This window comes from Protopterus annectens, chromosome 11.part0, assembly GCF_019279795.1.
Source record: "Protopterus annectens isolate FY-2018-M chromosome 11.part0, PAN1.0, whole genome shotgun sequence".
NCBI classification, from domain to species: Eukaryota; Metazoa; Chordata; order Ceratodontiformes; family Protopteridae; genus Protopterus; species Protopterus annectens.
In genome coordinates this window covers 440,098,230-440,125,356 of record NC_056745.1, presented here as the reverse complement: position 1 = coordinate 440,125,356, position 27,127 = coordinate 440,098,230, and the positions used below count along the sequence as shown (strand labels likewise).

General features: G+C 43.9%; 1 protein-coding gene across 3 annotated transcripts in view; it reads right to left on the bottom strand.

The window, feature by feature from the left end:
* TRIM24 (tripartite motif containing 24) overlaps nucleotides 1–27,127 on the bottom strand; it is a 1,966,170-nt gene that overhangs the window by 399,210 nt on the left and 1,539,833 nt on the right. For all 3 annotated transcript variants that reach the window (XM_044087935.1, XM_044087936.1, XM_044087937.1), the window contains exon 14: nucleotides 13,270–13,450. In XM_044087935.1, coding sequence (XP_043943870.1) covers nucleotides 13,270–13,450 — 181 coding nt within the window. The remainder of the gene's footprint in view (nucleotides 1–13,269; nucleotides 13,451–27,127) is intronic.

Genomic DNA, 27,127 nt, shown 5'->3' with positions numbered 1-27,127 from the left:
TTTTTGTAGCTGGCAGTTTATTGGGGATGCAAACAGATCTATGTCCGGGCTCCACCATTTCTGTGTTATCATTCTGAATATTTGTAGATTCAACTCCCATTCGTGGGGATCCATGATGTTTCTACTTAAGTCATCTGCCAGTGTGTTTTTCTCTCCTGGCAGGAATTGCGCTTGCAGATGAACTTGAAGGTTTATAGCTGTGTTCCATAAAGTCATAGCTTGTCTGCATAGGGGGTAGGAGTGAGTGCCCCCTTGCTTGTTTATGTACCACATAACTGTGGTGTTGTCTGTCTTTAGTAGTAATTGTCCTGGATGCAGCAGGTCCTTGAAAGCTATAAGCGCATTTTGTACAGCTAGCATCTCTTTTTGATTGATGTGAAGATGCCTTTGTTCTGCGGGCCACGTGCCCTGAATACATTTGCCTGCCGTGTGTGCTCCCCAGGCGTAATCCGATGCATCTGTTGTCAGTGTTTGCCTGGCTGTGGGTTGTGTAAAAGGCTGTCCCTTGTTGAGGTGACAAGCTTGAGCCCACCATTGAAACTCCTGTTGAAGGCAAAGGATTAGTGGTATAACAGTTTCCAAACTTTGACAGTGTTGAGACCATTCATTCTTTAAGTACCATTGTAGTTTCCTCATATGCAGTCTGGCATATGGAATTAGTAGTATGCAGGATGCCATGTGGGTCTTTGTTGCCGTCAATTAAAAGTATTGAGTCAGTTGTCCTTGTTTGTTTGTCGTGAGATAAGCCATCTGGGCCGTTGTGTTCAAGCTGGCACCCAGGACTATAATCTCTTGTGAGGGCACTAGTTTTGACTTCTTTTCGTTTACTGTGTACCCCAGGCAAATTAATAACTTTTTAACAAACACCAGATGCTTTAGAAGAATGTCCTTGCTCTCTGCTTGAATCAGGCAGTCGTCCAGGTATGGATAAATTTGAATTCCTTTCTGTCTGCAAAATGCAATTACTGGTGCCAGGCACTTTGTGAAGACCCTGGGCGCAGTAGATAAGCCAAAGGGCAGTGCAGAGAATTGGTAGTGCATTGAACCAGCTATGAATCTGAGGTATCTTCTGCAGTTTTGTCTGATAGGGACATGCAGGTATGCCTCTTTGAGGTCCAAAGTCACGAGCCAAGCTTTCTTGCCCAGCATGGGAAGAAGCTGCTGTAATGTCAACATTTTGAATTTTGGAACATCCAGGTAAGTGTTTAGAGATGAAAGATCCAGAATGGGCCTCCAGGCTTTGTCCTTTCTGGGTACCAGAAAGAGTCTTTTGTAAAATCCTTGTCCTTGCTCCTGTGATGGTACCTTCTGAATAGCTCTCATATCCATGAGTGCTGTAATTTGTTTTTGAGCCTCTGCCCATTGATTTGGTGGCAGATTTAGCATTCCTTTTAATCTTGGCAGAGTGTGAAAGTGGAATCTGTAACCTTGAAATACAATGTTGAGAACCCATTTGTCTCTGGTGATCATTTGCCAATTGTGGTAGAAGACTGCCAGTTGTCCTCCCAAGGGGTCTGCCAAGAAGGATTTGTTTGGCAGCTGTAGTGGGAAGTCATTGGAGCTGCTTTTTATATGGTTGGGGCCTGTCTTCCCCTTCTTTCTGGCCTGATGCAATCCATTGTCGAGGCCTGTAAGGACCTTGTGTTTGACCTCTACCTCTTGGACGTCTGCATCTTCCCCTTTGAGGTCTGTCTGTAATTGGAAAGGACCAATTCTTAGTTGGCCAGTTTCTGCTAAATCTAGGAGGCTGAACCTGTAAGAAATCCTTTACCGTTTGCATAGATTTTGCCTTACCCTCCATTTTCTTTAATACCTCTTCTGCCTTAACTCCAAATAACACATCCTGCTGCAAAGGTGCATCCAATAATTTTCCTTTAACGTGATCTGGTGACGTATGTTCTTTTTACCAAGCATGTCTTCTAATGACAGAGCCTGTAACTGCTGCTCTGCAGGAGGCTTCTAGAGAATAAAAACCACATTGCAAAGTATGCTTTTCCCACTTGTTCAGCTGCATGCAATAAATCCTGCATTTCTTTAAAATTAGGAGGATCTGATTCTGGAAGCATTTTTTGTTTCAACTGAGACAGTAAAAATTGCTGATATTTTAGCATGTGAAACTGGCAATTTAAGGTTCTCATTGCTAAAGTTGCAGACGTATATACTTTCTTTCCCCATCTGTCTAATGCTCTGGAATCTCTGCAGAGGGAACTGGATTCTTGGCTGATGAGGCCTCAACTCCTTTGGGTCCCTGAGAAATAGTTTCAGGGTCAGCTACAGGGCTTTTATACAGAAATTTATTAGAGTCAGGGACTCTGTAGAATCTACAAAAAAACAAACTGAAACTCAAAGAAAAGAAAACCGCTCAGGCAATCGCTGCTCCATACTCTTTAATATTATTAAACATTACAAACTTGTCCAACGCTTTTCGTCTAACTCGATGGTTAGACTTCCTCAGATAAACTGGCAAACATCAGTCATTTGATACAAATTTATTTAAATAGCAAACCTTCACTATGAAGCCCGCCAAAATTCAAACCAGTATTTAATTTTCTTAAAGTGACACAACTATTTTCATTTATAAAATCAACAGCATGTAATAATACCGACTAGAATAAATAAATAAATTAAACTCTATTAATTTTAATGCCTAAAAGGTATTATTGTGTTAAAAATTCGAGTTACAGATTAAAAAATTAAAAAATGAAAAATAATAACTAAATACTGACGCATAGTATTTCGTCAAGAAAGCGGTCTATTTTAAGACACTAAGCTATGTACAATAAACTAAATTATTTATTTGATATTAATAATTGATAAACTATTTATGAAAAAACATTTTCACAAAGCAACTCATAAGAATTAGAATCATATAAAATCGGATTAAATTAAAACAGAGGCGATTTATTTAACGTTATATTACCATTGATTTAAATCAAATATAAATCAAATACATTCTTATTGGCAGAGGATATGTATTTATTTATATTGTTTATATTATGTACTTCAATATTTAAAATATTTGTGATACAGATTTCTAGATATTATTCAAAATTAACCTATTCTACAGATACTTCTTCTGATTAATTGTTATATGTATGGATATTCTATTATTAACATTAGACAAACCTATTTACCTCTCTAAACTTCTGAGTTTTAACAGGCACATAAGGGAGCATTTTCTCATTAAGACCTGGATATGGGAAAGCATTAAGTTTCATTTGCCATAAAAGTTCACATTTCTCCAATAGTAGATTAAAAGGGCCCCCTCTGACTTCTTGCTTAATTTGATGCATTACTTTAAAACAAAATTTGTGTTCAGGATATTCCATAATGTGCCTCGCTAAGGCATTGTCCTCCTTATGTGAATTGATGCTTCTCAAATGCTCGTATACTCTGTCCCTTAACCTGCGCTCCGTTTTTCCTATATAAAAACAGGGACACCCCTGGCAGGTAGCTAAATAAATGATTCCTTTGGAATTACAATTAAATTTACCCTTAATGTGAATTTTAATTCCATTGATACCTGTTGTTATACCTGGGATCATATAATGGCAGTATGGACAATTACCACATTGTCCCATCCCTCTATTGAAGGCTATCAGCTTGGTGTTATGTTTTTGAAATATGTCTTTAAAGTTAGAACCTTTCTTCCATATAACCTTAGGTGCTAAACCTAATTTAGATGTCAACGTGTAATCATTAAGTATATTCCAATTCTTCAATATGATTTCTTTAATACTAACAAAGTCTGGAGAGAATCTTAATATACATGCCAAATTAAAGTCTTCATTATTATTTCACATATCCAGGTCTTAATGAGAAATGCTCCCTTATGTGCCTGTTAAAACTCAGAAGTTTAGAGCGGTAAATCCTAGGTTTGTCTAATTTTCCTAATAGAATATCCATACATATAACAATTAATCAGAAGAAGTATCTGTAGAATAGGTTAATTTTGAATAATATCTAGAAATCTGTATCACAAATATTTTAAATATTGAAGTACAGAATATAAACAATATAAATAAATACATATCCTCTGCCAGTAAGAATGTATTTGATTTATAGTTGATTTAAATCAATGGTAATATAATGTTAAATAAATCGCCTATAACCGTTTTAATTTAATACAATTTTATATGATTCTAATTCTTATGAATTGCTTTGTGAAAATGTTTTTTCATAAATAGTTGATCAATTATTATCAAATAAATGATTTCAATAATTTAGTTTATTGTACATAGCTTAGTGTCTTAAAAATAGACCGCTTTCTTGATGAAATACTATGTGTTAGTTATTATTTTTCATTTTTTATTTTTTAATCTGTAACTCAAATTTTTAACACAATAATACATTTTAGGCATTAAAATTAATAGAGTATAATTTATTTATTTATTCTAGTCGATATTATTACATGCTGTTGATTTTATAAATGAAAATAGTTGTGTCACTAAGAAAATTAAATACTGGTTTGAATTTTGGCGGGTTTCATAGTGAAGGTTTGCTATTTAAATAAGTTTGTATCAAATGACTGATGTTTGCCAGTTTATCTGAGGAAGTCTAACCATCGAGTTAGACGAAAAGCGTTGGACAAGTTTGTAACGTTTAATAATATTAAAGCGTGTTGAGCAGCGATTGCCTGAGCGGTTTTCTTTTCTGACTCTGTAGTATCGGTCAGGTTTAACAGGGGCTGGAGGTAAGGAATCAGGATTTAAGCTGGATTCAGTATACACATCATCCACAATATCTAACACTGGCGGAATAGCAAGGGGTCTGTGTTGAGATAATAAAAGGAAGTCTCTGAGCCTTTTCTTGGATTCTGAGTAATCCTGGCCTTCCCAGTGGAAATGCTCCCTCATGGTATGTAGGGTTTCCCCAAAGGAGTAGTCCTCAGGCGGTGAGGCTGATGGAATGGATTCCTCAGCATCAGAATCCTCATAAGGGGGTAAAGAGTATCCTAGGTCAGATGATGAATAAGAAGAGATGGACACCTGGTCGGATGAGTCAGTCTGCATCCTTTCTAGGCCTTTTATCAGGAGGGGGATGGGACCTCCTGATCAGAGTGATTAGGTCTTCGGCCATTTTGAGCATTTGTTTCTTAGGCATGGAGGCCTGTCCTGGAGAATGCTGTATTAATTTCTTTGACTTTAAAGGAGGCTTAGACTTAGCTGAGGGTTTAATACTTAACTGAGTAGGTCTGAAGACACCCTCTGAAGCTGTGGGTTGCTCAGCTACTCCGGATCCCCCTGAAAGGTTAGTCTCGGTAGGCTGAAGAGCTTTTGCGTCCGAGGGCCCAGCCATCTCTACGTGGGAGTCAGAGGCAGCTTGTGGTTCTACAGAAGCGGTCGTCAGGGGCTGCGAAGGCGCCTCGCTGAAAACCAGAGAACCAGTGACTGGCCTAGAAGAGGCTTCATAGTCAGTTTTGGGCCTCGGATGCCTATCCTCGTCTTTGCGCTTTTTGTTTAATAGTGCGCATGTTAAACCTAGCACAAAACTGGCAACCAGTGACGTTGTGGTCAGGGCCTAGGCATGGGATACAATAGGAATGGAAATCCTTATGAGGTATTTGCTTCCCACAAGAAATACAGTTATTAACTTTTACTGATAAAGGTCTGAGGGAAGAAAAAGTTACCCCAATGGGGTACTTAGCTTTGTAGAAGACTTTGGTTCTGGATTCGGAATGAAAATCTCAGGAGATGGCCGACCGGCACTTGCGAACTGCTTTTGCTTCGGGCACTGCGCAGCAAGAAAGACTGAAGAAAATGGTGTCGGCTGCATCTTATATACCCCTGTCGCACTGACGTCAGGGAGGAGGGGACAGCAACCGACACCGGACCAAGACTTTGGAACTCAGGCCGACTGGGGAACCGCCTGACGGCAGGATAACCCAAGTGTAATGACTGCAGCAATGTAACACGATGAACATCATCAGCCGGATAAGATGAAGGCCTTTATACAAGTATTTATAATCCTCATGATGAAAATGTGTTCTAAAGGGCAGCTAAGACAGGACGGACGGCAAATGGTCTGGGTGAATCCATTTGTAAGAGTTCATAACATCTCATTTGAACCTCAGACTTGGGAATAATCCAACTTAAAGTTTTCCATCATATGACCAATGTATCCCCCAAAGGATGTCTTCAAAGGGTTTGTCAAGGGACAAAGAATCTTCTTTAACAGACTCCAAAGCCAAAGGAGAGTGCATTTGTGAAGAATATTCTAAGGTTTCTTCACCACAGTCCAACACTTCATCAGAAGAATAAGAATCCTTAGATCGCTTAGATGGGTTGGAAGATCACGGAGCAGCAGGGACAGATGATCATTGTAGGGGTTTCAGAGCCATTAGGGCATTAAACAGCCCATAAGTAAAGCCCTACCATTCGTTGTGAGGATGCTTAACATGTTTGGTTTTCCGTTTCTTTTTTAAAGGAACAGCTGCTTTGACAAATCTAGAAGGGTCAGACCTTTGCCTAGATTCAAGGAGGGTACCACACACTTATTCTCTAACTAAAATTTGTTAAATCCTCTTAGGCCCTTCAGATATAATCAGTTGAAGTTTCCCCTACATCTGTACAAGCCATATGCTGAGCCTCAGTGGATGTGCAAATAGAAAGCTCCAACTGGGTCTTGACAGATGGAACTTGCGCCAGCACTAATTGGCCCTTGGGTTCTTCATCCAACTTGAAGGAAATCTCCAGTGGAAACTGAACAGCAGCAGGTTCAGTATGTGTTTTTTTTTTTTTTTTTTTTTTTTTTTTAAGTTTTCTTAAATGGCGACTGAACTTTGGAGTGGACAGATTTGGCCATGGTATCTTGGATCAATAACTTAGGACACTGTCATCCCTTTTTATTTACTTGGAAAAAAAAACAAACAGTTGTGAAGTGTCTTAGGGACAAACACCTGACAGATAACCCTCTGAATATGGCTGTGTGTAGCAACCAAACAAAAGCACTTCTGCTGCCTATCTTTATGGGGAATCTGTTTCCCACACTCACATTTTCCATTCCTGGATGATATGAAAACAAACAAGGAGGAAAAAAGAATGGGAGGAACCCCAATGGGGCACTTCTCTTTAGAAGACTATGTAGATGAACCAGCTTGGTGAATGGCATACAGACCGAATTTGGACGTAGTGTTCGGACTGGTAGCAAAGTTGTTCTGAGGACTGAGTGTCCTTATGTCCCATACGTACCTTGCATGTATGACATATGACACCTGAAAGGTGCAAAGGCTTTAGTATACTGGCTGGATGTTAGGCTATCCTTGGGTAGGATTATCCCAAGAGTAACGAATACTGCAACAGTGATAAGGAAGGACATCAATACAGACAGAAAACTGCAATCCACCTATCCCATGATTCCATGATATGCATAACGTACAAAATGTCTCATTCACTGAACTCTACAAGTCTTGCTTGAAACAAAAAAACAGTTAAGTGTTATGCTTTCCTTACTGAAAATCAGTGTAAATATAATAAAAATGCAAATGTTTATCACTGAAGTATTCATCTAGATGACAACTAAAAGCTGCTGAAAAATATAAAACAAATCAGCACAGTATTCCAACAGATTTCTTGCCCTGTAAAGTACAGTTGCGTACCTACCATAAATGTAGATGTTCGAGTATATTCACTGTTGCAGTCGTTACTCTAGGGTTATCCTGCTGGCAGGCTACCCGCAGTCGGCCTGAATTCCAAAGTCTTGGTCCGGCATCGGCTGCTGTCGCCTCTTCCCTGATGTCAGTGTGCCAGGGGTATAAAAGATGCAGCACACACCATTTTCTTCAGTTTTTCTTGCCCCAGATGTCAGGTGCCCCCAAAAGGGTAGGCTAAATAGATTATGCCAATAAACATGCACGCACTAAAGCAAACATTTCCTTCATCTACAAGCAAATGCACCACATAGGTTGTATAGAATAGAGAAGTACAGATAAGACCCAGCAAATGAAAAGGGGATGGTGGGAGGGTAACCTGGACTGCAACAGTGAATACACTCTAACATCTACATTTATGGTAGGTACACAACTGTACTATGTTCATCGTGTTTCACCGTTGCAGTCATTACTCTTAGGTTGAATCCCAAAGCTGAGGATGGGTGGCTGGGCTAAATAGGATTGGGAGAGGCTATGAGGCCCTGCAGAACTGCAGTGGCAAAGCCTGCTCTGGATTTAAGTAGAGAGGTAAGTGGCAGTGCTTTGTAAAAGTGTGCACTGAACTCCAAGTTGCAGCCTCTAAGATGTCTTTGGTTGGTACTCCTCTGAGGAAGGCTGCTGAAGTGGCTGCTGCTCTGGTAGAATGTGGCTTAATGCCCTTCAGCACTGATTTGCCATGCTGTGAATAGCAGAAACGAATGCAATGGCTTATCCATTTTGAAATGGTCTGTTTTGAGATAGCCTTTCCTTGTGATCCTGCAGCATATGCCACTAAAAGTTGCTCAGTCTTTCTGAAAGCTTTAGTTCTGTCCAAGTAGAAGCATAGCTGTCTATGTCCAAAGAATGCAGAAGTCTCTCACCCTTGTTCTGTGGGTTTGGATAAAAGGTAGGCAAGTGAATGGTTTGGTTAAGGGCCACACTGGACACCCCCTTAGGCATAAATGTAGGGTTCGTCCTCAGAGAAATCCTGTCTGGATGGAAAATGATAAAAGGTTCCACAGCCATGAGTGCCTGTAACTCCGAGACTCGTCTTGCAGAGGTTATTGCTAGGAGCAGAGCTGTCTTCCAGGATAAGAATTTTATATCAGCTGTTGAGGCTGGCTCAAAAGGAGGCAGTGTGAGTTTTTCCAAGACATAATTGAGGTCCCATGCAGGTATTGGTGCTCTCCTTGGAGGTCTTATGTTTTTGGCCCCTCTGAGGTACTGCCTTATTAAGGGATGAGAAAAGATAGGTGGTTCCATATTGTAATGGGCTGAAATGGCAGAGGCATGAATCTTAATTGATGAAAAGGATAGGCCTTTGTCCAACATCTCAGTTAAGTATTGTAAAATCTGAGGAATATTTGGTACAAACGTGTCAATTCCTTGTTCCTGGTTCCCAGCACAGAATCTCTTCCATTTTTCTGCATAAGATTTTCTGGTATTGGGCCTCCTGGCCTCCAAGACAACATCCATTACAGCTTTGGAAAGAGGAGTGTTCTGAATGACTACATTATCCACCATGCTGCCAGATTTAAGGTCCTGAGTTGGCTGTGCAGGATCTGATTGTTTTGTTGGATCAGTAAGCGAGAAGTTTGAGGCAATGTCCAGGCTGGACCTTGAGACAAGTTCTTTAGGATTGGGTACCAGTGCTGGCGTGGCCAGTCTGGGTCAATCAGTATAATTTTTGGCTTCTCTTGTCTGACCTTTAGGAGTACTTTGGGGAGGAGAGGCAGTGGAGGAAAGGCATATACTGTTAGGTTTTTCCAGTTGAAGGATAGGGCATCCACTTCCCATGCTAGCTTGTGATAAATCCTTGTGCAGAATCGCTGTAGTTGGCAGTTGAGAGGGGAGGCAAATAGATCTATGTCTGGGCATCCTCATTTCCTTGCTATCATGCTGAAGACTTGTGGATCCAGTTTCCACTCGTGGGGATCCATGAGGTTTCTGCTTAGTTCGTCTGCCAGAGTATTTATTTTTCCTGGCAGGAATTGTGCTTGCAAGTGAACTTGATAAGTCAATGCTGTGTCCCACAAAGTCATGGCTTGTCTGCAGAGGGGGTAGGAATGTGTGCCTCCCTGCTTGTTTATGTACCACATGACTGCAGTATTGTCTGTCTTTATCAGTAGTTGTCCTGGATGAAGTAGATCCTTGAAAGCTGTCAGGGCATTCTGAACAGCTAGCATCTCTTTTTGATTGATATGAAGATGCATCGGGCTTGCGGGCCATGTGCCCTGAATACATTTTCCTGCCATGTGGCCCCCCCCCAGGCATAATCTGATGCATCCGTTGTTAGTGTCTAGTTTCCTCACATGCAGTCTGGCATATGGAATTAGTAGAATGCAGGATGCCATGAAGCCCAAAGCCTGCAGAATTTTTCTTGCAGATAACTGGGTCTTTGTTGCCAACATTCTGAAGTAAGAAGTCAGTTGCTTTTGTTTGTCTGGCGTGAGATAAGCCATCTGGGCAGTTGTATTTAAGCTTGCACCCAGGAATATTATCTCTTGAGAGGGTACTAGTTTTGATTTCTTTTCATTTACTGCATACCCTAGGCAAATTAGTAATATTTTTACAAACGTCAGATGCTTTAGTAGAATGTCTTTGTTCTCTGCTTGAATAAGGCAGTCATCCAAGTAAGGATATATTTCAATTCCTCTTTGTCTGCAAAATGCAATTACTGGTGCCAGGCATTTTGTGAAGACCCTGGGTGCAGTAGATAAGCCAAAGGGCAGTGCAGAGAATTGGTAGTGCATTGAGCCAGCTATGAATCTGAGGTATCTTCTGCAAAATTGTCTGATTGGGACATGCAGGTATGCCTCTCTTGGGTCCAAAGTTACGAGCCAAGCCTTCTTGCCCAGCATGAGAAGTAGCTGCTGCAGAGTCAACATTTTGAATTTTGGAAAGTCCAGAAATGTATTTAGAATAGACAGGTCCAGTATTGGTCTCCAGGCTTTGTCTTTTCTGGGCACCAAGAAAAGTCTCGAGTAAAATCCTTGTCCCTGCTCTTGTTGTGGTACTTGTTGAATAGCCCTCATGTCCATGAGGGATGAAACTTGCTTTTGTGCCTCTGCCCATTGACTGTGTGGCAGGTCTGTCATACCTTTTGCCCTTGGCAGGGTGTGAAAGTGGAACCTGTAGCCCTGAGACACTATGTTCAAGACCCATTTGTCCTGGGTAATCATTTGCCAATTTGGTGAAAAAAGTGATAGTTTCCCCCCTAAGTGGGCTGCCAAAAGATAAGTGCTTGGTTCTGGCAGAGGAAAGTCATTGGGACTGTTTCCTGTATGGTTGTGATTTGTCTTCTCTGCTTTTGGAGGTAGAAGCACCCCATTGTTTAGGCCTGTATGAGCCTTGGGGTTGGGATCTGCCTCATCTGCCTCTTTGTGGCCTGTCTGACACTGGAAAGGACCAATTCTTTGTAGGCCAGTTCCTGCTAAATCTGGGTGGCTGTACCTGTAGGAAATCCTTAACTGTCTGCATGGATTTAGCTTTATCCTACATTTTTTTCAACACCTCTTCTGCCTTAACACCAAACAAAGTATCATGCTTTAATGGAGCATCCAATAATTTTGCTTTAACATGATCAGGCAGATTCTTTTCCTTTAACCAAGCATGTCTTCTAATGACAGAACCCGTAACAGCGGCCCTGCAAGAGGCCTCCAGTGAATCAAAACCACATTGCAAAGTATGCTTTCCCACTTGTTCAGCTGCATGCAATAAATCCTGCATTTCCTTGTTATCAGAACATTCAGAATTTGACAACATTTTCTGTTTAAGCAGTGACATTAAGTTTTGCTGATATTTAAGCATATGAAACTGATAATTTAAAGCCCTTACAGCCAAGGTAGCAGAAGTGTAAACTTTTTCCCCCATCTGTCCAGGGCCCTAGAATCCCTATCAGAGGGACAGGATATTTTGCAGTGGAAGCCTTGACCCCTTTGGGACCCTGAGATATAGTTTCTGGGTCAGCAGCAGGGTTTTTTATATAGAAATTTATGATAGTCTGGAACCCTGTAGTATCTGTCTGGCTTAGCAGGTGCAGGGGGTACAGAGTTAGGAGACAGGCCGGTCTCTGCAAATACATCACCTACAATGTCTAGAACAGGTGGAATAGCAAGAGGTCTGTGCTGAGGTAGTAAAAGAAAGTCTCTGAGCCTTTTCTTAGATTCTGAGAAATCTTGGCTCTCCCAGTGAAAATGCTCCCTCATGGTAAGCAGGGTTTCCCCAAAATAATAATCCTCAGGAGGAGAGGCTGAAGGAATAGATTCTTCAGCATCAGAATCCTCATAGAGAGGAAAAGAGTATCCCTGTTCAGAAGAGGAATCCGAGGAAAATGAAACCTGATCAGAAGAGTCATATTCTGTCTCTTGCCTAGGCCTTTTATCAGGAGGGGGATGGGAACTCCTGATCAAAGTAATTGGGTCTTTGACCATTTTAAGCATCTGTTTCTTAGGCATGGAAGTCTGTCCAGGAGAATGCTGTACTTGTTTCTTTGTCTATAGAGCTGCTTTAGTCTTTGAAGCTGAGGTTGGCTTGACATATAACTGTGTAGGTCTGAAAACACTCTCAGAAGCCAATGCCTGCTCAGTGGCTCCGGACCAATCTGAGGGAATAGTTTCCGAGAATCTAATACCTTAAGTATCCAGAGGCCTAGTCGGCTCCACATGGGAGTCTGTAGCGGGCAGCAGGGGCTGCGAAAGCGCCTCACTGAGAACCGGCGACCGGCCTAGCGGGGGCCTCGTCGTCGGTTTTGGACCTCGGATGCCTTTCCTTTTCCTTGCGCTTTTTATAAACACCGGTCGTCGGCTGTTCCGACGGCATTATATAATTAAACCTTCGGGCAAAGTAATGAAAGGCAAAATCGTACCGACACTTAATAGTGTGTTGGTTAAATCTAGCACAAAACCGACAGCTAGCAACGTCGTGATCAGGGCCTAGGCAAGGAATACAGTAAGAATGAAAGTCCTTATGAGGTATTTGCTTCCCACAAGAAATACAATTGTTAACTTTTTCTGACATCGGTCTGGAGCAAGAAAAAAGTTTCCCCAACGGGGTACTTAGCTTTAATGAGGACTTCGGATCTGAAATTCTATGCAGAAAATCTCAGGAGTCGGCCGACTGGCACTTGCGAACTGCTTTTGCTTCGGGCACCGCGCGGCAAGAAAGACTGGAGAAAATGGCGTCGGCTGCATCTTTTATACCCCTGGCGCACTGATGTCACGGAAGAGGCGACAGCAACGACGCCGGACCAAGACTTTGGAATTCAGGCCAACTGCGGGTAGCCTGCCAACAGGATAACCCTAGAGTAATGACTGCAACAGTGAAACACGATGAACATCCATAATTCTGGAATCCTACATACATGAACAACTTGAGAAATCAAAAATATATATACAATAAAGGCTATCTATAGCCTCCACATCAGAAAAAACATCCTATTACTCCTACCCCTAAAGGGGGATCTTTTTCTGCAGGCAAGAAAAATCCATTATCTTGACAATGCTGACTGGACAACAAAGGACAACTGTCAGCTTCATGAAAGCCAAATGGCAATAATTTACTATAGTGGAGAGCCACAACAACAAAAGCTATGCAACAATATTAAACATCTGTAACATTTCAGTGATGCACTATCTTTTTACCATGTTTTGGTTTCTGAGCCGTGCAGATTCCTGCTTCACTACAACAACTGGATAGCTAAGTGGTTCGTTTTCTATACCAGGCTCTTGTTTAATTTTCACAGGCTCAAGCATGATGACAGGAGGAGGAGGAGCAGTTTTGTTGGTCGAATCCACCTTTGCTGGACGGCTGTAGGAGCCTGGGCTGAAAAGCAATAAATTACATATATTTTTTTAACTAAAAACAGAAATATACAGCTATTTACAAAAAGTATTTAGAAAATGAATCCATACAAATTCTCCATCTTAAACTACATTTGCCCACAGGCACCCTAACCCCACATCTCTGACATCTAACACTTGCTTCTTCCCTAAGAAGGGTTCAAATATTTAGTTATCTCTTCCTCAGTTCTGCTATTAATCTTTCCAGAAGTGCCCCACCCACAGCAGCAGCACATCACACTTACTTGAATCTTTTCAGTGTACTGTTCTGATGATGCTCCACTGAAACAGACAGTTCCTTCCCCTTTTAAGTTGCTAATTACATGCGGTATGTTCTAAAATGTCTTGTTTCTACTCCCTTAAAGGTCTACTTGTCCCAGGCTAGACAACTCCCATCCTGCATGCACAGCACATTAAGTACAGTTGTGTACACTTACCATAAATGTAGATGTTCGAGTGTATTCACTGTTGCAGTCATCACATTTGGGAAATCCTGTCAGGGGTAGCCACTTCAGTCGGCCCGAATACCAGAGGCTTAGTATTTCTGCGTCTGTTGCTCCAGGACTGACGTCAGGTCGTCAGTGGTATAAAATCATGCAGCCGACGCCATTACATCTGTTTTTCTTGCTCTGTCAGGAGCCCCCAATAGGGAGCTAGGTTATGGTGCAAGACCACCACCAGTAGAAAGTAAATACCAAAAATTCCCTGTAAGGAGAGAGGAAGAGAGAGAGAGAGAGAAACAAGGGGGATGGAGGGAGGGAAACTAGGACTGCAACACTGAATACACTCGAACATCTACATTTATGGTAAGTGTACACAACTGTACTATGATCTTCGTGTTTCACTATTGCAGTCATCACATTTGGGTTGATTCCCAAAGCTGAAGAAAAGGGTGGAGGCAGTCAAGACAACTGAGGGCTGGCTAGGATGCCCTGCAAGGCTGCGGTGGCAAAGCCTGCTGTGAATTTGAAGAACATAGGCAGGTGGTAATGCTTGATGAAGGTATGAACAGATGTCCATGTTGCAGCCCTGGTGGGGACCCCTTTAAGAAAAGCTGCAGAGGTGGAGGTTGCCCGCGTGGAATGTGTCCTGACCCCCTTTGGGGGCAGTTTCCCATGCTGTATGTAGCAGAAATGGATGCAGTGTGCTATCCATTTGGAGAGTGTTTGGATATGGCCTTGCCCTTTGCCCTGCTGCAAAGCTGACAAGCAATTGGTCAGTTTTTATAAAAGATTAAGTCCTGTCCAGATAGCATCTGAGCTGTCTGTGCACATCTAGAGAGTGCAGAATCTTTTCCCCCTAGTTTTGTGGGTTAGGGAAAAAGGTAGGCAAATGAATGGATTGTTTGAGAGCCACACTGAACACCACTTTAGGCATGAAGGATGGTGGAGACATGAATTTTAATAAAAGAGAAGGATAGACCCCCTGTGTAGTAGGTCTGCTAGGTAAATCCAGGATGAGAGGTAGGGAGGGCTGTGCCGTTCCGGCTCCCTGAGCCTGGATCCAGGTGCAAAACTTTTTCCACTTGTCAGCATAGGATTTTCTAGTGCTGGGGCATCTGGTCTCATGTATAACACCTTGAGACTTATTTGCTTAGGCTGGCAGCCTGAGGAGAGGTCAGGGAATAACCCATACTGCCAGGTTGAGGGTCTGCAATTGGGGATGCATGAATTCTCCATTCCTCTGGGTCAGGAGTGTTGGGATCTGAGGTAGGCGGCATGGTGGCAGGGGTGGCAGACTGCACAGCAGTGGGTACCAGTGCTGGCGTGGCTAGTTTGGGGCAATCAGGATTGCCCTTGGATTTTCCTCCCTTATTTTTAGCAGTACCCTTGCAATGAGTAGTAGAGGAGGAAATGCGTAGACAGAGAGGTTCACCCACTGGAAATATAGAGCATCCACTTTCTAAGCCTTGCTGTGAGGTTCCCTGGTGCAGAATTTGCTGAGCTGATGATTGGAGTGGGAGGCAAAGAGGTCCACTTTCGGGGTGCCCCATTTCTGAGTTACAAGAGTGACGGTTCTGTGGTCTAAGCTGCCACTCGTGTGGGTCTAGCAGGTTTCTGCTCAAGTTGTCTGCCAGAGAGTTTAGGGAGCCTGGCAGGAATTGTGCTAGCAGGTGTAGCTGCATAGCTGAGGCCGTGTGCCAAGGGGTCATGGCGTGCCTGCAGAGAGGATAAGAGTGAGTCCCTCCCTGCTTGTTGATATGCCACATCACTGTGGTGTTGTCTGTTTTGATCAGTAGAGGCCCCGGGGAGAGTAGGGGTCTTAAAAGCTGTCAGGGCATGCTGCACAGCTAGCATTTCTTTTTGGTTGATGTGCAGATGTATTTGATTTGGGCTCCAATGGCCTTGAATGCACCTGCCATCCAGGTGTGCACCCCAGGCATAGTCTGATGCTTCTGTGGTGAGGGTCTGGGCGGCGTGGGGTTGTTGTGAGAAGGGAATTCCCTTGTTGTGGTTGCATGCTGCTGCCCACCAAAGAAAATCTTTTCTTAGACAAGGTATCACTGGATATGAGAGTTTCCAAGCCTTGTGAGTGTTGACACCAAAGGCTTTTTAGGTACCACTGTAGTTTCCTCATATGCAGTCTGGCATATGGAATGAGAAGAATGCAGGAGGGCATGAACCCTAGAGCTTGCAGGATTTTCCTTGTGGTTAACTGGGCTCTGGCAGCTAGTTGAGAGAAGTAGCCTGTCTTTTCTGGAGTAAGGAATGCCATCTGGGATGCTGTGTTCAGGCTTGCTCCCAGAAATACAATTAGTTGTGTGGGGACTAGTTTTGATTTCTTTTCATTGATAGTATAACACAGGGAGGTCAGTAGGTCCTTTACAAAAGTCAGGTGCTGTAGCAGCAGAGTTTGTTTATGACAGGGGACCACCAGACTGTCTGCATGAATCAGGCATTCGTCTAAGTATGGGTAAATTTGAATATTTCTTTGTCTGCAAAAAGAAATGGCAGGAGCCAAACATTTTGTGAAAACTCTAGGAGCAGTGGATAAGCCAAAGGGAAGCGCAGAGAACTGAAAGGGCATAGATTCTGCCCTAAAACGTAGGTATTTCCTGCATGATTCCCTGACTGGGATGTATAGGTAGGTCTCTTTTAGGTCTAGGGTGACTAGCCAAGCATCCTTGGAAAGCATTGGTAAAAGCTGCTGGAGAGTGAGCATTTTGAATTTTGGTATCACCAGAAAGGTGTTTAGAATGGATAGATCGAGGATGGGGCGCCATGTGCCCTCTTTTCTGGGTACCAGAAAGAGTCTGGAGTAGAAACCTTGGCCTATCTGTTCTGCAGGAACATGCTGTATTGCCCTCATGGAGAGCAGGGAAAGGACTTGCTTTTTGACCTCTGACAACTGGTTTGGAGAAAGATCTGGGAACCCTTTTGGGGTTGGCGGAGTGTGGAAATAAAATTTATATCCCTCGGACATTATGTTGAGGACCCATCGGTCATTGGTAATGGTGGCCCAGTTGCTTGCGTGGAAGGAAAGTTTTCCTCTTAGGGGCACAAGCAGGTGGGCAGAAGTAGGGGGTGGAAGTGTAAAGTCATTGTGAGTTCTTACCATAAGGGAGTGGCTTTGCACACACTGATTTTGAAGAGGAGGAACTCCATTACTTAGATCGCTGCATTCCCTGGGGCTGTTGTCTGGGTGGTCTGCTTCCCCTGGTCTGGGCTGAGCTGGCCTGGAGGGGGCTGGAAAGAACCAATGCATGGAGAGGCAATGCCTACTGAATCTCAGTGGCAGGACCTGTAAGAAGTCTGTCTGCATACATTTAGCTTTTTCATCCATCTTTTTTAAGACGTCTTCTGCTTTGGTGCCAATTAAGTTCTTTGTTCAAGAGTGCAGCCAATAATTTAGATATGACAAGGTCTGCTCCTTAAGCCAAGCATGCCTTGTAAGGACAGAACCAGTGACTGCTGCCCTGCAAGATGCTTCTAGGATGTCAAAACCTGTAAGGTGTGCTGTTACTTGACGTGCAGAAAGCATTAACTCTTGTAGTTCTTTTTTTCTGCACAAGCAGGAAAAGAAGATCTTTTTTGTTTGCGAAGTTCCATGGTATGTTGCTGATATTTCAGCATGTAGAGCTGACAATTTAATGCTCTAATAGCAAGAGTAGCAGAGGTGTATACTTTTTTATCCCATCTGTCTAATGCTCGGGAATCCCTATCTGAGGGGGTGGGATTCTTAGCTGAACCTGCTTTGATTCCTTTAGGTCCTTGAGAAATTACCTCAGGGTCAGCAGTAGGATTTTTGAAAAAAGAAATTTGAGAGAGTCAGGGACTCTAATACCAGTCAGGTTTCCTGGGAGCAGGAAGAAGGGTGTCAGGAGTCAGACTGGATTCCATAAAAACATCAAGCAAAACATCCAGGACAGGAGGAATGGCCAAAGGTCTGTGCTGTGTAGTCCTGACATTCCCATTGGAAATGCTCTCTTAAAGTAGGTAGAGTTTCCCCAAAAGTAAAATCCTCGGGTGAAGAGGCAGAAGGAATGGAATCATCTGCATCAGAATCCTCATAAGCAGAGAGGGGTTGCATATCTTCATATTCAGATGCATCAGAGTCATCAGACTCCTATTCAGATAAAACTACTAGGGACAAGTCTCTTCTTTTGGAAGGGGTAGCCTGGCTCACCTAATAAGCATGATGAGGTCCTCTGCTATTTTAAGCATTTGAGACTGAGGCAAGGAAACAGGTGCCTGAGCTTGGGTCGTCATTTATTTTGGGTGTGGTTCATACCCTGGGCCTTAGAAACTCTGTAGTTTTAGAAAGAACTGAAGACGCAAAAGAAGTTCTCATTCTGTGTCGAGTATCGGTAGTGCGAAGTACTTCCTCAGAAGCCAGTGCCTGCTCAGCGGCTCTGGACCCATCTAAGGTAGAGACATCCGCAGGATCCTTAGCCGAAGAAGAGTCTTGCAGCATACTGTACTCCGAAAGGGTCTTGGTAGCAGCCTGTGAATCCACAGAAGCGGGCATCAGGGGCTGCAAAAGTGCCTCACTGAGGACCGGAGAACTGATGACTAGCTTAACGGAAGCGTCATCGGCAGTTTTGGACCTGTGCGGTCTGTCTCTGTCTTTATCCTTACGTTTTTTCGGAAGATCGGTAGTCAGATGGCTTACCGAAGCCATATCGGAATTCGAGGACTGAGAGTGAAAATATCTAGCTACAATAAGTGCTCGACATATAGTTCTGACATTGAACAAAGCACAAAAGCGACAGCGGGGGATGTTGGGGTCTCGGTCTAAATAGGTGCTGCAGTAAGAATGGAAGTCTCGGTGTGGTATTTGCATTCCACAGGCGAGACAAAGTACAGTTTTGTACCTACCATAAATGTAGATGTCCGATAGATATGTAACTGCAGTCATAACATATGGGTTGTCCTGCCTCAGGCAGCCCTCGGTCGGCCGGATTCCAAAGTCTGGGTCTGACGTCGGCTGATGTTGCATTTCTCTCCGACATCAGAGCGGCTGGAGTACATAAGCATCAGCCAACGCCATTTTCTTCAGTGTTTCTTGCCCCAGATACCAGGTGCCCTCCAAGGAAGGCTGTAATCAAATTGGAAGACAAAAACAGGATTCCAGACAAATAAGTAAGCAATTAACAGATACACCATAACAGATATCCCCATCTAAGAAAAACAGGGATAGGAGTGGACCCAAGACATAGAGGGGTATGGAGGGAGGGAAAATCCGACTGCAGTTGCATATCTATCGGACATCTACATTTACGGTAGGTACAAAACTGTACTATGTCCTTCAAGAATGCAACTGCAGTCAAAACATATGGTTTGAATACCATAGCTTAGCTGGGGGAGGAGGAATGCTCTAGGAAAGAGATGGTGTGGCAATCAAACCCTGCAGGACTGCCGAAGCAAAGCCTGCTCTGGATCTGGAATATAAAGGGAGATTGTAGTGTTTGGAGAATGTATGCACGGAGCTCCATGTAGCAGCTTCTAGAATGTCTTTTGTAGGCACCCCTCTTAAGAATGCTGTAGAGGTGGCTGTAGCTCTGGTGGAGTGCGGTTTGACATTGGCTGGAACATTCTTCCCATGGAAGGAACAACAAAATCTGATGCAATGCCCAATCCATTTTGAAATAGTCTGTTTGGAAATTGCTTTTCCTTGTACTCCAGAGGCGTAAGCTACAAAAAGCTGATCAGACTTCCTACTGGTCTTGGTTCTGTCCAGGTAGTAGCGAAGTTGCCTGTGAATGTCCAAGGTATGCAACAGTCTTTCCCCTTTGCTCTCAGGATTGGGGAAGAAAGTAGGCAGGTGAATAGCTTGATTTAAAGAAACCCTAGATACCACCTTTGGCATAAAAGTAGGGTTGGTTCTTAAGGAGACCCTGTCTCTGTGAAAGATTATGAACGGTGGTGTTGCCATTAGGGCCTGTAGTTCCGAAACCCTTCTTGCTGAGGTTATTGCCAACAGGAAAGCTGTCTTCCATGATAAAAATTGTAAGTCCACTGAAGCTGCTGGATCAAAGGGAGGTAGAGTCAGTTTTTCTAGGACAAAGTTGAGGTCCCAAGCTGGCACTGGAGCCTTTCTTGGTGGCTTAATGTTCTTGATTCCCCTGAGGAATTGCCTTAACAAAGGATGTGAAAACACAGGCGGATCAGTGTTATATCTAGCTGAGATAGCTGAAGCATGTATCTTTATGGAAGAATATGAGAGTCCATTCTGTAGCATATCTGCCAAATATTCCAGGATGAGTGGGATATTCAATAATGATGCATCATGTCCCTTGCTGGTATTCCAAATGCTGAATCTCTTCCATTTTGCTAAGTAAACCTTTCTGGTGGATGGTCTTCGAGCTTCTGTTAATATCCGCTGAACTTCCTTGGAGAGAGATAGCTCGAGGTTATTCATGGGATCTCCCAGGCTGTTAGCTGCAGTGTCTGAAGGTTTGGATGCACTGTTTTGAAGTTGTGTTGAGTCAAAAGTAGGGGCCATTGTGGAAGGGCCCACTTTTTGTTGTGACATATGCTCCATAGTAGTGGGTACCAGTGTTGTCTTGGCCAGTCTGGAGCTATTAGGATCCCCTTGGGCCTCTCTGCTTTGATCTTTAGTAATACTGTGGTCATCAGTGGCAGAGGTGGGAATGCATAGATTTTTAGAAAGTTCCAGTTGAATGAAAGAGCATCTATTTTCCAAGCTTGTGGATGGTATGTCCTTGAACAGAATTTTTGTAGATGATGGTTGAGGTGAGAGGCAAATAGGTCTTCTTCTGGCCTGCCCCATGTTGAGGTGAGTTGTGTGAAGATTTTCGGATGTAACCTCCACTCGTGTGGATCTATGAAATTCCTGCTTAGGCTGTCCGCCAGCACATTGTCTTTGCCTGGAACAAACTGGGATTGCAACTGTATGTTTAGGCTCAGTGATTTTTCCCAAAGATTCATTGTCAGTCTGCAAAGGGGGTAGGAATGGGTGCCCCCTTGCTTGTTTATGTACCACATCACAGTGGTGTTGTCTGTCCGTATCAGTAGATGGCCTTGCTGAAGTTGTTGTCGAAAGGCCTCGATGGCATGCATTACTGCCAGCATTTCCTTTTGGTTTATATGCAGATGTGTTTCCTTTGGAGACCATTGTCCTTGTATACATGTGCCCTCCATGTGCGCCCCCCATCCAAGGTCTGAGGCATCTGTGGTCATAGTCTGTGTTATCTGAGGTTTTTTGAATGACATACCTGTGTTTGCCTGGCTTACCGAGGCCCACCATAGGAATTCCTTTTGTAGGCATGGAATGAGCAGTATGGTTGTCTCTAGGTTGTTGCTGTGCTGAGACCATAGGCTTTTTAGGTACCACTGCAGCTTTCTCATGTGTAGTCTTGCTAATGGAACCAGGAGAATGCAGGATGCCATGTAACCCAGGGCCTGTAGGAATCCCCTTGCAGTCATCTGGGTGAGTTTTGCCAAACCTTTGAAATGAGTTAACTTCTCTTGCTTGTCTTCTGTCAGGTAAGCCATTTGAGAGGCTGTGTCTAGATTGGCTCCTAAGGTCATTTGCTGGGATGGCTGAAGTCTTGACTTTTGGAAGTTGACTGTGTATCCCAGAGCCTGTAGCAATTGTATGACATAGTTCAAGTTTTTTGTCAAAATCAATTTGTGGTCTGCTTGTATGAGGCAGTCATCCAGGTATGGGTAAATTTGGATCCCCTGGAGCTTGCAATGAGCAATTACTGAAGCCAGGCATTTTGTAAATACTCTGGGTGCAGTAGATAAGCCAAATGGCAATGCTGAGAATTGATAATGCTCTGGCCCTGCAAGACATCTGAGGTATCTTCTGCAGCTGTGTCTGATAGGGACATGCAGGTATGCCTCCTTGAGGTCCAGAGTAATCAGCCAAGACCCCTTGCCCAGCATGGGAAGGAGTTGCTGTAGAGTCAGCATTTTGAACTTTGGTACTATGAGAAAAGTGTTTAATGCGGACAAATCCAGTATTGGTCTCCATTGAGTTTCTTTTCTTGGAACAAGGAACAGTCTTGAGTAAAACCCCTGGCCTTGTTCTTGTGGAACTCTTTCTATTGCTTTGATCTGAGCAAGCAGAGAAATTTGCTTGATAGCCTCTGCCCTCTGGTTTTGTGGTAGGTTTGGCATGCCTTGTTTTCTTGTTAAGGTATGAAAGTGGAACCTGTAACCTTGGTCTATAATGTCCAAAATCCATTTGTCCTTTGTCAATCTTTGCCAATTGTCTGAAAACAGAGATAATTTTCCGCCCAAGGGAGCTTCTATTTGCTCCTTGGTCAGCGGAAGTAGAGGAAAGTCATTGAGATTGTCCCTGTGGGGCAGGGGAGACCCCTGTGTCACTTCTTTGGTTTGCTGGTTGCCATTGTCGTCCCCTGTAAGAACCTCTGTATTGTCCTCTTCCTCGACGCCTGTTTTTACCCTTTGAAATCTTTCAGGATTAGGAAAGGACCAGTTTTTAGAAGGCCAATTCCTGCTGAATCTGGGTGGCTGAACCTGGAGGAAATCTTTGACCGTCTGAACTGATTTTGCTTTTTCCTCGATGGACTTTAACACATCTTTAGCATTAGTACCAAAAATCTTGTTCTTTTCCAAAGGTGCATCAAGAAGTTTTGCCTTAACATGATCTGGTAGAGGTTGTTCTTTTAACCATGCATGTCTACGAATGACCGCCCCTGTCATAGCTGCCCTACATGAAGCTTCCAATGCATCATATCCACACTGCAGAAAGTGATTGCTGACTTGCTGAGAATTATGTACAGCTTCCTGCAAAGACTTCCTGTCTAAAGGTTCAGGAGAGGCCAATGTTTTCTGTAAATCATCTAACAGGTAATCCTGATATTGAAACATATGAAAGAGGCAATTCAGAGCTCTCATAGATAAAGTAGTGGAGGTGTAGACCTTTTTCCCCCATCTCTCTAATGACCTAGCTTCTCTGTTGGAAGGCAAGGGATTTTTGGAGGTGGATGCTGAAACCCCTTTAGGTCCCTGAGAAATAGTTTCTAAATCAACAGCATGGGCCCTAAAGAAATGAGAATGTGTTTCTGGGACCCTATAATATCTGTCTGGCTTGGCTGGGGCAGGAGGAAGAGTATCCGGGGTAACACTGGAGTCAGAGTATAGGTCATCCAAAACATCAAGCACAGGAGGTATAAGCCAGGGGCCTGTGTTGGGGCTTTTTAAGGAAGGTTCGAAGGCGCTTTCTGGAATCAGAATATTCCTGGCCTTGCCACTTAAAATGTTCCCTCATGGTATGCACAACTTCCCCAAAAGAAATATCCTCAGGAGGGGAGGCCGAGGGGATGGAATCCTCTGCATCCGAGTCCTCATAGGTCTGGAAGGGCTCTTCCTGGCCATCGGAGTGAACAGAGTCCTCAGAATCTTCATCTGAAGGGATAGGGTCAGAGGGTTAAACCCGGGGCCTCTTATCAGGAGGAGGCTGGGATCCTCTCTCAGGATGGGCCTGTGAACCTCTAATCATGGAAATTAAGTCTGCGGCCATAGTCATGATTTGTGTTTCAGGAGTAGGCTGAGGTAAGGCCTTAACAGTAAGGTGCTTGGTCTTGCTGGCTGCCTTAGCACGTGTGTAGGCCTTGATAGACATGGCCATAGGAGGCCTAGCAGCTCCACGTGCAGGAGTGACCTTATCTATAGCAATGGTCTCGGGCATTTCCTCGGTTTCAGTATCCGGAGGAAAATCTATAACTGGTATCGGAGGTGTCGGTAAAGCGGTGTCTTTGGTTCGGAGCGGTGAAATAACCGTCTCAGGGGGAACCGGAGCACTAGCGGTAGGTTTTGGCTTGGAGTTGGTGGAAGACGTGGGCCGAGGATGTCGGTCCCGGTCTTTTCGTTTCTTAGGAGTCTGCGATGTTGGAAGTTCCGACGGCATTGTATAAGCAAATTTATCGCCGAAAAAGTCTTCAGCGAACTCCGCCCGGCGCCTAAGAGTGCACTTATTGAAGCGAGCACATGCGACACAGGCCGAGACGTCGTGGTCTGGGCCAAGGCAAGGAAGACAGTAAGAGTGGAAATCCTTATGAGGTATTTGTTTACCACAAGACAGACAATTGTTAACTTTTTCAGTAATTTCTGACATCGGCTGAGGCAAGAAAGGACCCCAACGGGGTACTTAGCTTTTTTGATGACTTCGGATTCGAAGAATACAGGAGCTGACCGACTGGCACTTGCGAACTGCTTCTGCTTCGGGCACCGCGCGGCAAGAAAGACTGAAGAAAATGGTGTCGGCTGATGCTTATGTACTCCAGCCGCTCTGACTTCAGAGGGAAATGCGACATCAGCCGACATCGGACCCAGACTTTGGAATCTGGCCGACCGAGGGCTGCCTGAGGCAGGACAACCCATATGTTATGACTGCAGTTGCATTCTTGAAGGACATCTGTTAACTTTTTCTGACATCGGTTAGAGCAAGAAAAAAGGCTCCCCAACAGGGTACTTAGCTTTAGAAGACTTCAACTTCAATTTGAAAACTCAGGTAGCGGCTGAACAGCACTCGTGCGATTTGCTTCGGGCTCCTCGGCAAGAAAGACAGATGTAATGGTATCAGCTGCCTGATTTTATACTACTGACGACCTGACATCAGTCCTGGAGCGACAGCAACCGATGCAGAAATACTAAGCCTCTGGTATTCGGGCCAACTGAAGGGCTACCCCTGGCAGGATAACCCAAATGTGATGACTGCAACAGTGAAACACGAACATCAGACATGTTATCAACTGATCTGTGACAAGAATCTTTTTGGAGGGTCTGTAACTGGGATATCCTTCTCTTTCAGACAGGATGCCCATTACTATTGGACTCTTTTACTATCAGGAATGTGCTTGACCTCTAGCAGGTTATGTTATGACACCATGGACTACATCATGATATGTGCCTAGCCCTTAAATCTGCCATTTCACATCCAACTATTAAGTGAAAATACTTCCTGCAGATCCAGAAAAACTAACAGCCTGACTCCATGCTGCTGATGGTTGCAGACCTAACCGAGAACCAGGAGACAGGGGCTCAGTGCTTGAGGAGCCAGGCAGGGAACAGGAATGAAGAAATGTGGCCTGCTCAATTCCCTGAAGGGTGAGGAGGAAAGTGCACACACTGACTATACAGCACGGTGAGATTTCCCTGGTAGAACCTGTGGAATTAAACATTTGTGTTTCAAGTGAATGTGCAGGACTGCCTGAGTAGAAACTAGATTGGCACCCTTTGCTGTAGACTACTTTAAGGTCCATCCCTGGCAATTCACTGAGTGAATGTAGGGGACAGTGTAGTATACAGAAAATTTGAACTGCCCTTGATGACTGCCTAAATGGCAGCCCTTCTCAACTGCCTCTCTCCCCAGTGATGGGAACAAATAGGCTAATTCAGCAAGACAGGGTCTTACTGGTTGGCAGGCAGCAGGGAAAACAGAACAAAAAAATAAAAGAAAAACAAAAAGAAAATCTAATGAAGACTGTATGCCAATACTGTCACAAGGATGCAGAGAGACATAATTACTGATGTAGTAGGTTAATTAGGTCACATGGAGAGACCCCAAACAGATCAACTAATAAAGAGACTATTGTATCCAACATCTAGGTTCCTTGACATTGGGTTTAAGACTGTGAATAATCCAAAGTAGTAAACCCCCAAGGGAGGCAGCAGACAGAAGGCAAATCCCTGAAGCATTGAATCATGAAGGAGAGCTCAGCCCTTGGAGTTGCACTCCACCTAATAATGCCTGATGAAAGTATAAACCGATTACACGGAGACTGCTTTGAAGCAATAAGAGGAAACAGTCACAACCTTGGCACTGTGCCTCTTGACAGCAGCTGTTTTTTTTATTCAATGGTCTGCTGACATTTTCATGAGAAAAGATAAGACAGCTTACAAACTACTTGCAGATGACTTAACAACTGGCAACCTGTCCCTTTCTGGAGCCTTTACAAGCCTAGTCCATAGGATTACTCTGGCATCGTGCCACCTGATCTTAGTTCCCAATGCCTCTGTCGAGCAGAGCCACAGGAGTGATCCCCGGGGTGAATTTTCTTTCCGTTTCCCATCCATTCATCAAGATTTCTCTTGAAGAAGGCCAGTGAGGTGCTCTGCTTGACAAGTATGGGAAGTCTATTCCACAGCATGGGCAGTTTCTGGGTTATGAACCTGTCCCTCCAGCAAGTTTTGTTGATTGTGGTAATGAGGTTGAGGTCTCTGGAGAGTGTGGTGCGGAGGGACTGGGATTTCTTTAGATGTAGCATTTCTAACACTGCTGGGTCAGATATGGCTTTATAAGTCAAGCAGAGATTGCCTCTAAGTAGGCGCTATGAGACAGAGAATAGGTGGGAGTATTTTGAGTCTGTCTGTATAGGACAAGTGTTTAAAGCCTAGGATCCTCTTTGTGAGGTACTTTTGTGGCCTCTCCAGTTGTTGCAGGTGTCTAGTGAGGTACATGCCAAATGGGGAATTGTACTCTATGATTGGCCTGAAGGAAGAATAGAGGGAGACAATAATCTCTTTCTTCCTGGATGCAAAACCCTTAGTAATGAAATGGCCACATAAAAGGACTTTCTGACCACAGTGGCAATGTGGTGGTCAAAAGAGAGGTTGCTGTCAACCTGTATTCCCAGATCTCTTGTAACGCCTTCTGAGTTCAGTGGACTACCATTGATGTGGTAATTCACACGTACCGGGTTTTTCCCAAAGGGGATGATGACACATTTTTTGGCATTGTGCTTAAGGCCATGGTTCTAACACCAGTCGTTGGTCTCAGTGAGGCCTTTCTGTAAGATGTCAAAATCACTTGGGGAGTTGATAATAGCTCCCAACTTGCAATTATCTGCAAACAGCCAGAGTCCCATCATGTTGGCCTGGACTTCAGAGAAGTAGATACCAAACAGGAGAGGACCCAGGACTGAACCCTGTGGGACTCCACTCCTGACTGGTCGGCAGTCTGACTTGCAGTCAGCTACTTTCACAGTGGGTTCTATCTGTGAGCCAGTTTGCAACCCACCTAGTGATACAGGGGTTGATGCCTAGCTTAGTGAGTTTTTCCATGATTCCTGAGTGGGGAATGGTATCAAAGGCCTTGGCCAGATCAAGGTAGGCTGTATGAACCACCTTGCCTCCATCCACAGCTCTGGTGACTGACTCAAAGAAGTTGTGCAGGCATGATCCACCCTTCATAAAAACAAATAGTGTGGGATCCAGAGTTTGGA